We start from the raw sequence: 13,200 nt of genomic DNA on the forward strand, positions 1-13,200 counted from the left end.
TTTATACTTCTATATAAACCAGAACTTTTGCCTTCTCCGGCATACTTGTTATGAGATTGGTTCAGAACATTGCCGGTAACGACATACTCTACTCTTTTGTGAATTGAACTTTTGCCTCATCCGGCATAAGCACTTTTTGTTTTGCTGATGATAATGAAGTGACTGTTTTTGGTTAAAAAGAATAAAAAAAAAATGAAAACCTCCTCTACCTTCATCCAATTTAAATCAAATGCCTGCAACAGTTATTCCAATTAGAGGATTGACCCAACTGGACTAATTTATACTGCTATATAAATCAGAACTTTTGCCTTCTCCGGCATACTTGTTATGAAATTGGTTCAGAACATTGCCGGTAACGGCATACTCTACTCTTTTGTAAATTGAACTTTTGCCTCCTCCGGCATACTTGTTCTAAATTTGTACACAGTTTGCCTTAATTCAAGTTTAAATCGATAAGCATTGCCTGATTTAAATTGAATATACTATAATTACAATTTCAAGTAAATAAGCATGTATACTAATTTAATTAAGGTATAAAGTAATTAAAATCAGAACAAAGCATTAAATCCAATCAATTCTATTTTGCTGATTAATTTTATCATGCGCAATGTTCAATATGAGCTATATGTCATCTGTTTCTTAATAATCAGGTCGTAGAAGGTGATCTTTTTCAAATATTAACAATCTAAACTCAATAAAATCGTTAAATTGAGTTGAATTAAGATTTGTACCTTTTACGGATGTTGTAGCAGCAAAAATCAATTGAGAGAATTTGGCTTGAAACAACGATTTGAATAATGTGAAAAATTGGAAACGAAGTTGGGCTGGGTTAACGATATGAAAGAAGGGAAGGATTTGAAAATAACGATATTTGTGTTTTATATGTAACGATTAGGGATAGTAATGTCTTTTTACTATGTTGTTTTTGCTCGGAAGGACAATAATTAAAGACCACCATTTTGAGGGGCAAAATCTAAAGACCAGCCCAAAAGAGGGGCATTCGCGCCAATTGCCGCACCTTTTTTTTTTTGCCTAAATTGGGCTTGTGGCCTCTTAATTATTCTTCACATAAAAAAGTTTCAAAAGCTTATACTAGTCTTTGTTCAGCTTTTAATCATTTGGTTTCATTTTGAGCACCTTCCCAAAATGTTTTCATTTTCTTTTGATAAGTTGATTGTATTTTTGCTCGACACATATTTAGTCACCCGCTATCTTTCAATGAGAAAAAAATCCGTCTCTTATTAATAACTAGTAAAATTTTCCGCGCTTCGCGCGGTAATTAAAATATTAGAAATTTTTTAAAAAGGCCAATAGGCTAATAATGGATTTAGATATTGTCTTCCATTGATATGAGAAAGTAAACGTTGAAAAGATAACATGAGTTTGGATTAAATCGTAAACCAGATTAACCTAAAAAAACAACAATTGAACTAGCAAATGCGAATTTGGTATATTTAGAGCATATACTTCTAAATCACAGATGGTTAATGATTTATTACCAATGAAGCTCATTTTGAATTTTATCTAATTAAAAAATATTTAGTGAGTGTCAAAATAAATAATTAATAAGATAAAGTAGAGTTCAGTACGACAAAAGCATAATGGAGATGCGGATATCGATCCCCGTACCTCTCGCACGCTAAGCGAGCGCTCTACCATCTGAGCCACACCCCTAGCTGTTCGTGTTTATTCACTATTATTATTCGGTCTTAATATAGAAGATGGAGAATGTTCTTGAAGAGAAGGTGGGGCCTTAGATAACGAATTTATGACCACTCGTAGTATTAACATCCCGCGAAGGCAACCGAAACTCTCTTTCTTTCATTCCATTCAATTCCCATTGAGATAAGAAGAGAGTTAAGGGAGTGGTGCAACATTCCAACAAACACACACAATGGCACCATCTCTGCAGCCTCTTGCTGATTTCTCCAACTCCATTTTCAAGCCTACAACAACTACTGCCACTCCTCCCCGCCTTCTTCTTCCCCACAACTTTCCACCTTCTCGTTTGGCTCCCTGCAAAGCAGCTAATATTAACCGCAGGCAGTTAATAGCTGACACTGCTGCTGCCATTGCAGTAACAACATTACTCTCTCCTCCTCTCCCTGCTAAAGCTGACGACGTCCCTCTCTCTGAATGGGAAAGAGTTTATCTTCCTATTGACCCTGGTGTTGTCCTTCTCGACATCGCCTTCGTTCCCGACGACCCCACGCACGGTATGTTATTCCTTCAACATATGACTACTTTACAAGCTTCATTAACTTTAAGTATTTTGCTTAATTGATTAGATTGTGTTTAGTATGGAGGAAACCACAAAATGCTTTACCTTGCAAACATTATTCAATGTTTAGTTGGATACTCCCTACTTTCATTTTTAGTCTATTTAAAAAAAAATGTCTCTTTTCTTTTTTGCCAACTCGTTAATTTCAACTTTCCATATGACATGTTTAATATCACAGGATTAAAGGGCATTTTGGTACATTCTACATATCTTTAATTTAATTAAGACCACAAGATTCAAATGTCTTTTTTACTTTTCTAAACTCCATACTAAGTCAAAACCAGACAAACAAATTCAAAAGGAGGGAGTATAAAATTAGGATGTTGGGTGGGTAAACAACATTCGGCATTGGAGGTTAATAATAAAGAAAACTATGTATACCTTGTAGGGAAACTCTTAAAAATCTGAGTTCTTCGGGAAAAATTCTACGAGTTATCTAGAGTATCTTTAAGTTGATATCGGAGATGATGGTTCGACTAGATGAGTATCTAGATGACGGAAAGTAAATCTAATGTTGCACCCCATGAAGATCCAACAAGTCCAATGGAATGATGACATGGAATGACCGATTTGTTGGGCCAAAACGGCCAAAGATATTCTTAACATGATGTGATATTGTCTTCTTTGGGCCAAACCCGCACGGTTTTCCCCAAAAGGCCTCACATTATTAAGAGTATCCAACACCTTATAAGTAACTCTTTTTTCTTTTCAGCTACCAATGTGGTATTTTGTTCGCACACCCAACAATCTCTCCTCGAACCAAGTTCCACATGACTCATCACGGGTTAGAGATTCAATTTGTCTTTGTGCCACCCACATCGTCAAAGTATTTACGGTCATCGAAGCCCAAAGGCTATGTATACGTCTTCAAAGCTATGGGTAACTGTTGTAAATCAGCCAATAGATGGGCAAAGGCACTAAGCCAGGCCCCACGCCACACTCCGCCATCTTCATACTCATCCCGCCAAACCATTGGCTCTGATACTAGCTGTTGGGCTAATTGGCTCAAAGATACTCTTAACATGATGTGATATTGTCCGCTTTGGGTCAAGCCCGCACGGTTTTCCCCAAAAGGCCTTACATATATCCAACACCTTATAAGTTGCTCATTTTTCTTTTTAGCTACCAATGTGTTATTTTATTCGCACACCCAACACGATTAACTACCTGTAATTACTTGTCTATAATCCGTTCACAGCCTTTGCTTGTAATTTGGAGACGCACACATAAGAAGAAGCATGTGGGCTTTGGTGGCCATAAATACTTGGATGATGTGGGTGATATATAGTGAGTCTCCACATAAACCCATCAATCTTGGTGATGAATCATGTAGTATAAGTTTAGAGGGAGATTATTAGGTGTGAGAACAAAGGGAAAAGTTAGGGACACTCTTAGTGGTATGTGCCTTTTGGGGAAAAAAGCATGCGTGTTTGGTCAAATCAGACAGTATAACCCCTGTTAAGAGTGTCTTTGGGTTGGGTTAGCCTAACATAGGTGAAGTAGGGTACTCGTACAAGAGTAGTAAAGGGTACAGCCATTGTGTTTTAAGGTTGACAAAATAATGTCTAAGGATTAATTGAAGCAAGTCATATGTAGTAACCATCGTGAAGTAGGGTACTCGTACAAGAGTAGTAAAGCGTACAGCGATTGTGTTTTAAGGTTGACAAAATAATGTCTAAGGATTAATTGAAGCAAGTCATCTGTAGTAACCATCGGGATATTTGTGGAGGAGAATTACTTTATTCCTAGGTGTCTAAAAGTAATTTTTTCCTTTTTGAGGAAATGTTTCCCTTGGTCCCACAGTTCATTGGAACCGAATACACTAGGACAATGTTTCCCAACAGATGCACCCTTAAGTCAAACATTGATGAGACTTATGCACTCAATTTGAAGGGATGACTAATATAATTATTCCTTGAAGATAAGAGTACAATCAACACCTTATGAATGATGCATTAATTTTAGAATTGTGCTTAATAAAACAAAGATGTGAGCTTGCACCAATTAGAAAAAGGAGGATGTGATTATACTTCACAGCTTATGATGTCGTGATGCGTTTAAGAATTCTGCTTAATTTTGTTGAAGAATGATGGGCTAAAATATTCATCTCTGAAGATAAATAAGCGTTACTCAAATCCTTATGGGTTATACATTATATTTTATAACAACAACTGGATGAGGGTTCTTCTTTAAAAGTTGCATTAAGTTTGACCTAAGTATGCTGAAAGCCCTAGAATGCTGTGGATGTACGTTAAAGAGTCAGGCTTAATTTAGCTAACTGATCGTGAGAGTTTAAGTAATCCTTTTTAGGATAGAAGAATGCTGAAGTTTAAAACATCCCTTTGAAGATAGAAGAATACTTAAAAGCCTTAGGATCTGATGCGTTATGTTTGAAAATTGTACTAATTCAGTCAAACATTGATGGCAAATAATCTAAGCATCGTTGATAGCCTTATGGTGCTGTGTGCTGGGTGTCAGGTTTGTACTTAGTTTGGTTAAAAGTGATAAGATATCATCAAGCACAACCTCGTGGTGTTGTGCTTTATGTTTAAGATTTTTTTCTTAATTCAGTTGAATTATGACGTGAAATAGTTCTTTGAAGATATTTGTTTACTGCACTGCCGTGTGTTTTGCGCCTTGAGTTTAAGATTTGTGCTTATTAGTGGAACAATGGTTGGCAGGTTTTCTACTGGGGACCAGGCAAACTATTTTGGAAACAAAGGATGGAGGAACCACTTGGGCACCAAGATCTATAGCCTCTGCCGAAGAGGAAGATTTCAATTATCGGTTTAATTCTATCAGTTTTAAAGGCAAGGAAGGGTGGATTATTGGAAAACCAGCAATCTTGTTGCATACTTCCGATGCTGGTGAAAACTGGAAGCGGATACCTTTGAGTTCTCAACTTCCCGGTGACATGGTAAGCATAATATTCTTCAATTTTTCTTGGTACGTTTCTGAATTTGAGCTCGGATCTTACAGCCCCTTATACTTTGTGGGTAAATTGATACCTCCGAAGTTTAAAACCTTAGTAGAAAACTTTGTTTTGGATGAGTCACTGTGCACACATGATTTAGCGCTTCATATAAATATTTTGATGTTTGTGGAAAGTTTTTCGATTAAATATGGGTGATTAAGCTTTTCTAGAAAGTTTTTTCTCAAAAAATTCTCTCTTACAAACTTTGCTTGAAAACTTCCTCAAGGCACAATTTTTAAAAGAACTTTTTGGGAACACTCAGAAACTTCTACAAAAAAGTACGACTATATACACTTTTTTGTTTTGCAAAAACTTTTTCTCAAAATACTATTCTATGTAAAGCTTGGAGAGTAAGTACTGTTTGAGGTAGCACACATGACAATTACTAGCCATTTGGAGTTGTTGACAGTCACCGGTTATCTTTCATGTAGTAACTCGTACATGCTCAGTAAACAAAATACCTACATTGCAGGATGTAAACTTAATCTAATAATGGAAGCAGGTTCAAAAAGTCAAATTTAGGCTGAGTGGATAATTTATCAAATATTAGAATTAAGACAAATCTGACTAGCAGGATAGATGTCGAGTGGTGCCTTATATTGTGCTGAAGCATTTCCACAGAATAGACCACCCTAGCAAGTTGTTTCTGTGGGTTAAAAATCCCCTCTTAACTGCTGCTTTGGCATCTGTTAGCAAGTTCAATGTTTACTCTTAGTGAAATGAATTATAAGGTAAAATTGAAGACAATTTGCATTCATCTGCACCTTATATCCTTTATTAAGTTTAGCTGAGCGTTTCTGTCTTTTTATCCTCCGTCTCTCTCTCTCCCTCCTCTCCCACCCTCTTCCTCTGCTTGTTGCTTAAGAACTCCTTTGCTAGCGCACTTCAACTGTGGCAGAATACTATCACTTTCCTTCATAACAGTCAACTGTTGCTACTATTTCCTTGAAAGACTACCAAAACTGAGGTATGATGCTTTGTCCTGAGGTCAATGTTACCCAAAAATGCTGGATTTAGAAAGGACTGGTGTTGATGTGACTTCTCATTTTTTATAGTTTGTCTTGTAAATGATTCAGAATAAATTTCCAAAAACTAGAGCAGTTCCTTTCTTAACTTCTACCATCAAAATTGAAGCATGCCCCAGAAGACATTCTTGTTTGCTAACATAAATATCCTTCACACTGATCTCTTAATATGGTTGTTTAGTAAAGCATTTTTGAAATACAGAACAAGGTTGCAAAGTTGAAGTAACACAGGAAAATATAGGATCCTATTTAAACATGCCTGTTCTCCATTAGAATAGAGAACTATCACTTCTTCCTCTCAACTCCCTCCCCCTGGGCTGGGAGAGTGGAAGTCAAGAAGCAAGAAAGAGATAACCTTCAATTTTGCATCAGATCAGCATTAATAATGGCGGTGTTACAAGTGGCAACAAGGATGGAAGGCCTAGAAGTTTTGACTTGGAGGCTAGAAAGAAATGCTGGTCCAAAGCCGAGAAGGTTCCAGGTCGAGATCCCGAGAGGTGGAGAAAAGATGCAGCTGGCAATATTGTTGGCAAGCGATTCCACAGCTGCCAAGGTTGCCTCTGCTTTGAGTATGATCACATTGTTCCCTTCTCTAAAGGTGGTGATTCAGTGTTAGAGAACTGTCAAATTCTTCAAACAAGGGTGAATAGATCTAAAGCAGACAAGGTTGCAGTGGGCACAAGACATTTGAAAGGATATTCTTGTGACATCAGCTTCAGCGACAAAGACCTTGACAAGATTGAGATGGCCATTTATGGGGATATTAAGCGGTCAGACAATCAATGTCATGTTCCAACAATAGATGAAATAATGGGGAAATACAAGTCCAAGAACCGCATTGCTAGCTGCAACTCCCAATAAATATAAAGCTTGCCTTTTAGGATCTGAGACATTAGCCGTTAAGCAAGATAGCAACTACGATTAATAGTGATTGCAGTGAAATCTCCGATTTCTGCTTATGTTAATTTGACATTGAGCTTAAAGAAAGAGAATTATCAATGTGTTTTGGTCTTCATGCTATGTTGATTGTGCGGCATTCTAAATCCTCTGTCCCCTTTAGTTTTGGTAATTAATTCGTGTTCGTCTATACCTTTGTTTCAATAATGGCAATTTAACTCTACCATATCCCAAGGCACACTGTCTAACTATATCTCTTCTATCTGTTCTTGCTACTAATCTTAAGGAAAGAAAATCATCTTGATATACAGGTTTATATCAAGGCAACTGGAGAAGAAAGTGCAGAAATGGTAACTGACGAAGGTGCAATATATGTTACATCAAACAAAGGATACAACTGGAGAGCTGCTATACAAGAAACTGTCTCCGCTACCCTTAATAGGTAATCTCTGAGAAGGTGCACTTCAGAAGTGTGAAATGCTATTTGTTGACATGTTTCACTGGTTAGCTATGATGCACAAGGATGGAATGTCGAATCTTGATTTGAGGTTGGCGTGCTACTTCTGCAATAAAATGAGAGAAACTAATGAACGGATATATTTTGGTTTGAGTTTCATTAATGAAAGGAAAAAGAAAACCCAAACGCTAAGTAACCGAAAAGCTGGATTTCCACTCTTTGTTAAGGTAATTTGTACTTGGTAAAACCTATTATCTGGGTCACTCTTGAATGTGCTCTACTCTCAAGTTATGCTTTCTACTTTTTCAGGAAAATTGCTTAACTACTGATAGTTTACTAGTGGTGCTTTAACTACTGACAGTTTACTAAACAAGATGATGCTAGCCAAATTGTTTTTGACGACAAAATCTACATTTTGGGACAAAGTTTTATGCTCTTGGCTTTAGCACCTAATCGATTTTGATGCTGGCTTAGGTCATACGTGATTGCTAAAAGTTGTTAAGACCAGGGTTCATGATCAATTTACTTGCAAAGCTTTTTTTTTCTTTTTTTTTCTTTTGGAAAATAATTGTATTATGCCAAAAGTGAACGTTAAAAGTACAGGGGTGAACATGCTACTGGACAACTGTCCCAGTAGTCAGTTCTAGCTTAAAACCACAGAAACACATCTAATGCATGCTATTTGATTGTTTACACAGGATAAGAATTCAGTTTCTCACCCACTTAGCAACTCTTGTTTTAGTACTAGTCTTGAAATGGATTTCCTGGATAATGCATTTAATCAGGATCTTGAGGTGCTGCTTCTGAATACCCTCAGGTTTCTCACTTTCCAAATGGGATAAACAGCTCCAGCTAACATCCTTCTATATACCTGAGCCTGTTGACTTCTCCCTGTAGCCATCTTTTCTGCCCAATCTAACTCTTCACCCCATTGCATTGGACATCTGTGTATATTGAGCCTTTGCAGTAGCTTTTTCCACACATAGGCTGATACCTCACATTCAAAAAACAGATGATCAATACTTTCATCCTTCTGTTTACACAAAGGGCACACCTGTTCTGTAGTAATTCCCCATTTTTACAGTCTGTCCCTAGTGGTATGCCTCGTATGAGCAGCTAGTTGCATGATAAAAATCCATCTTGGTAGCCCCATATTGTTGCAAACCAGCTTCCTCCAAGACACCTTCTCATATTGACCTCTAAGCTTTGTATAGAAGAGCTTGGTAGAGAATGTATTCATATTCATAATGTCAGCTATTGTATACCCTGCTTGAGTGAAGTATTGCAAAGCTTTTTTTTTTTTTTTTTTCTTTATATGGAGAAATGACAGCCATCCTTAATGAAATTGCAGAACAGTTTCTAGTGGCATTAGTGGTGCTAGTTACTATACAGGCACTTTCAGTACTGTTAATCGCTCTCCTGATGGACGTTATGTAGCAGTTTCAAGCCGTGGCAACTTCTACCTGACCTGGGAGCCAGGGCAGGTACTGTTTCTTTAGCACATATTTTTTTCACGTTTGTGTTAATTAACAAGTCCATTTGCCGTATTTAGCATCAACGGTGGTGCTGAATTTTTGTCCTTTTTACTTTAAAACAAATAATTGTATATTTATATTCATGTAGTTTTATGCACAATACATTACAGGCATACTGGCAACCACATAACAGAGCCGTGGCTAGAAGAATCCAAAGCATGGGCTGGAGGTCTGATGGTGGTCTTTGGCTACTTGTGCGTGGTGGAGGGCTATACCTTAGCAAGGGCACGGGGGTTAGTAAATTACAATCATACTTTCAAGTGGTACAGACTGTCTGGAAATACAAGTACATATTATGGCATTAACTGGAAGAAAAAAAAAAAAAACGTAGTATGTAAATCAAAACTAGCATGAAATAAATCTTTCTTGTTGGGACTGGATGAAATGTAGCATATCTTGTTACACATTATTTGCGTTTTCAATTGCCTTGATATCTCAATTGAAGTAATCAACTTCCTTAGATAGAATCCTTTCTTCAAACTTGCCAAAAAAAAAAAAAAATCCTTTCTGAAGATGCAATATCGGGTTTCTGTAAAAAGACTATATTTAGGATCTTCTGATTTCTCATAAGTTTATGTTGGTATCAAATCCTGTACATTACCTACATGTTCTTAAACTTATTCTCATTTTAAAATAATGAAAGAACCCATTATCTTACGCTACCACGATTGATCCTTGATAGTAATTTTCTCTTATTTTTGAACAAAGTACTTGAAGGTATTCCCAAGTCAACATGAATGTCAGATTCAAATCTATTGAGTAGCGCAAGCTATTCCTTTTCCCTATGTATCAAACTTGTCATGGTATCTCCATTGAATTAGTTGCCTGGAGCAGGACTCCTGGAGTTTGTAATATCTTTATTAAAAATTACAGATTACATGCATTTTGGGAGACTGGTCAAGTATCTTTGTTAAGCAAATTAATAGATATAGATAACCATCTAATGATGGAAGACATTTTGGTTCTTCTACATATATCGAGTACTAGGTTTTCCACTCTTTCAGCTGATCTTAGGACAGTTTAATATGTACTTAGAAAGTTACCAGTTTCAAAAAAAAAAAAAAAATATGTACTTAGAAAAGATTTTGAGTGTTTCATATTCAAGATGAAGACGGTTCTTTTATCCAAAAACAATAAAAAATAAGATGGAGACGGTTCTTGTAAACTGGTAAAATCCAAAAACCCAATGACACAAAGCTGGTGTGCCTTAGCAGACTACAGCTGATTTAAGATACATACAACCAACTACCTCATTTAAGGTACTATATTCTTCTATTTATTAATGAGGGCATATCATATATGAATAACCCTGGCACATGATCTGAGGTTGACTGGTTTTCTTGAGGCTAGAATTAAAATGCTGGTTCCTAAGCAATAAAGTAGCCTAATGGGTTGAATGAACACCAGGGCTCAAAGTCTATAATGGCAGAATAGAGTAGACCAGGTTGCTTGAGATATTAAATCAACCCAAAATCGGTGCACACACTTATCTCTTGGCACATCATAAACTTACCAGTTTTTAGATTATACAGGTTAAGGTCCTTTTACTTGGTTCTAGAGTATGAGCTTTTGTCATCTATAGCTATTCTGGTAGTGAAACTCAACGTTGTCCTTGATCTCCAGATAACAGAGGACTTTGAAGAAGTTTCAGTACAAAGCCGTGGTTTTGGCATTCTAGATGTTGGCTACCGCTCACAGGTATATGCATGGTTTCCCTGAATCAAACATTGTGTACTACATGAGTGAGTTTTGGGGAATTGTGATGTATCGCTTAATGATGCTGACATTTAAATGCCCCAAAAAGAACCATTCCCCTGATATATCTTGAATCATCAGTTTTATTATTTTCTCCTGTTCGTTTGGGGAATGGTTGTGGAGCATGATGCTGTTACTCATTATGATCACTTACACGAGCTGAGCTGACTTTTTAAGCAATGTTGTTATGCATGTAATGACTATGATCACTGTATCTCATCCAGTATACTTTGTTCCAAATGTAAGTTACTCTTGGATGTGTAAAATATGTATGGGTTACTGATATGCAAAAATAAAGTTCTAACTTGAAGAAGAGGAAGGATATTAGCGCCAAAGGGGGGTATCATGTTGATAGTACTTGGTAAGAGATGATTAAGCTGGAAATTTATTGTTGCAGCAGGGATAAGACAAAGGATAATTTGCCATTCCAACAGATACTAAGTTAAGTGAAAAACTAGTAATTTCAGAATCATTTTTATAATAAGTCAGATTATGATTTCTGATTGACTTACCTGATTTTGTTACTGGTTAATGGTTATCATAAGATACATACTAGCCAAGAGAAAAGATTTTCAATGAACTACATTTCCTCAATTGGGACTTAAATTAGTTCCTACATTTTATATTGGATCATTTTTCTGCTGTTAATGTATTGGACGATCCAAATGTGTTTGCTATTCAGGATGAGGCCTGGGCTGCTGGTGGCAGTGGGATTTTATTGAAGACCACCAATGGTGGCAAGACATGGATTCGTGACAAAGCAGCTGATAATATTGCTGCAAATCTTTATTCAGTGAAGTAAGCTCACAAGATTTAGATCTACTTAATTTTTACCTTTTCAATTCTGCTAGCATTTTGAATTCTGCATCGTCCTCCTCCTTTCTGCTAGGTCCTCATAATTTTCTATCCCTTTCTAACCTATATATGCCAACCGTCATTCTTTAAGCTGACATACTTAGTTTGCTGTCTATAATGAAGAAACAGTGTAATGCTAATGTGAGTAAACTATTATAGATAACTCCATACTGTCCCACTCCTTGTATTATAAAGCATGCGCCTTGATTTCCTGTTATTTGATTTCACATGAAAACCAAAGTTAGACGGCACAATGAAATTTGAGGAGAAAGGTCTGATTTGCTTTGAGTCAATCTTTGTGAAACAATGTGATGCAGGTTTATCAATGACAACCAGGGGTTTGTACTGGGCAATGATGGTGTCTTACTAAAGTATCTTGGATAGATACAGTCATAAAACAAGGTAGGTTGGGGTTCAACTCACTAGCAATTTTCTTTACTAATAAGTTCAAACTTATTATTCATCTGATGGTCGTTGTGTTTGTGCAGGCTAGTGAAGAAGCAGTTTTGGAAGCAAATACTTGAAGCTGAACAACTGTAATTTAATCTATATACACTTGTTCAATTTAATTGCTGATTATCACAATATCAAAGGGAAGTGTTCATAGGGCTTGAGGTTTTAAATTATCTACTGAAAATATATTAGACTCGCACGTTATCATGAAGATGACGTTTTGAATTGTGTTAAGATATACTATACTTTCAAACAAATTAAACTTTGATAAGATGAGACGTATCTTGGCTTTGCATTTGTTTAGATTATCTCCCAAAGAATGCTTTCTCAATTACTATTCCAACAGGATGTAGGCTGTAAAATGTAACGTAATTCTTGACAAACAATGTGCACTCTTCATACTTATTTGCTAAGAAGAATGTTGTGCAAGATTACATATATGAGGGTGCACTGCAGATCCACCGGCTTTATTGGTTGTAATCGAGGAAATGTTCTGATACAACATTGGGATATTTCGTAAGTGAGGTACTAATAAGCGATGTAAACGATAATGCATGTGTGGCCACATTAAATATTGTGCGTAGATCGATCTTGCGATATGCTAAAGGTATTGATTGAGCTGGGTATTGAAGTTAAGATAGCAGGTGCTACAGGGAAGATTGATATTGTTTTCTCCAAATTTTAAAATTGGGTAATCACGATGCAACAATATCAGGGAGAAGAAGAATATGTGTACATAAGAGTAAGAAGAAGACTATGATATCATAAGAAAGAAGAGAAGTATAAGCAAGGGAAGTATGTTGCTAGTAAGGGTCAACTAAAGTTTTCGAGAAAAGGGTTAAGGCGGCGGTAGAGGCGAAGAGCCATTTGGATAAATTTTTAAAGTATGTAAGCAGGAAGGATAGAGTATGGCAATATGTGATACAGGACGAATGCGAAGATCCCAGAAACAGATCTTGATAAGCAGG

The 13,200-nt window shown here is 36.6% G+C and overlaps 1 protein-coding gene across 2 annotated transcripts; it reads left to right on the forward strand.

The window, feature by feature from the left end:
• Window positions 1-1,644: 1,644 nt before the first annotated feature.
• LOC132621718 (photosystem II stability/assembly factor HCF136, chloroplastic) lies at window positions 1,645-12,527 on the forward strand. 2 transcript variants are annotated; one of them, XM_060336077.1, is made up of 9 exons: window positions 1,710-2,216; window positions 4,963-5,198; window positions 7,489-7,619; window positions 8,986-9,118; window positions 9,280-9,402; window positions 10,793-10,867; window positions 11,607-11,722; window positions 12,097-12,181; window positions 12,268-12,527. In XM_060336077.1, the coding sequence occupies exons 1-8, from the start codon at window positions 1,895-1,897 to the stop codon at window positions 12,161-12,163; spliced, it is 1,203 nt and encodes a 400-aa protein (XP_060192060.1). In that variant the 5' UTR covers window positions 1,710-1,894; the 3' UTR covers window positions 12,164-12,181; window positions 12,268-12,527. The 2 variants fall into 2 exon arrangements, with proteins under 2 accessions (XP_060192061.1, XP_060192060.1); XM_060336078.1 differs by lacking the exons at window positions 7,489-7,619; window positions 8,986-9,118; window positions 9,280-9,402; ... (2 more) ...; window positions 12,097-12,181; window positions 12,268-12,527 and adding an exon at window positions 6,653-7,365 and having other exon boundaries at window positions 1,645-2,216.
• Window positions 12,528-13,200: the final 673 nt, after the last annotated feature.

Source organism: Lycium barbarum, chromosome 12 (assembly GCF_019175385.1).
Source record: "Lycium barbarum isolate Lr01 chromosome 12, ASM1917538v2, whole genome shotgun sequence".
Classification (NCBI taxonomy): domain Eukaryota; kingdom Viridiplantae; phylum Streptophyta; class Magnoliopsida; order Solanales; family Solanaceae; genus Lycium; species Lycium barbarum.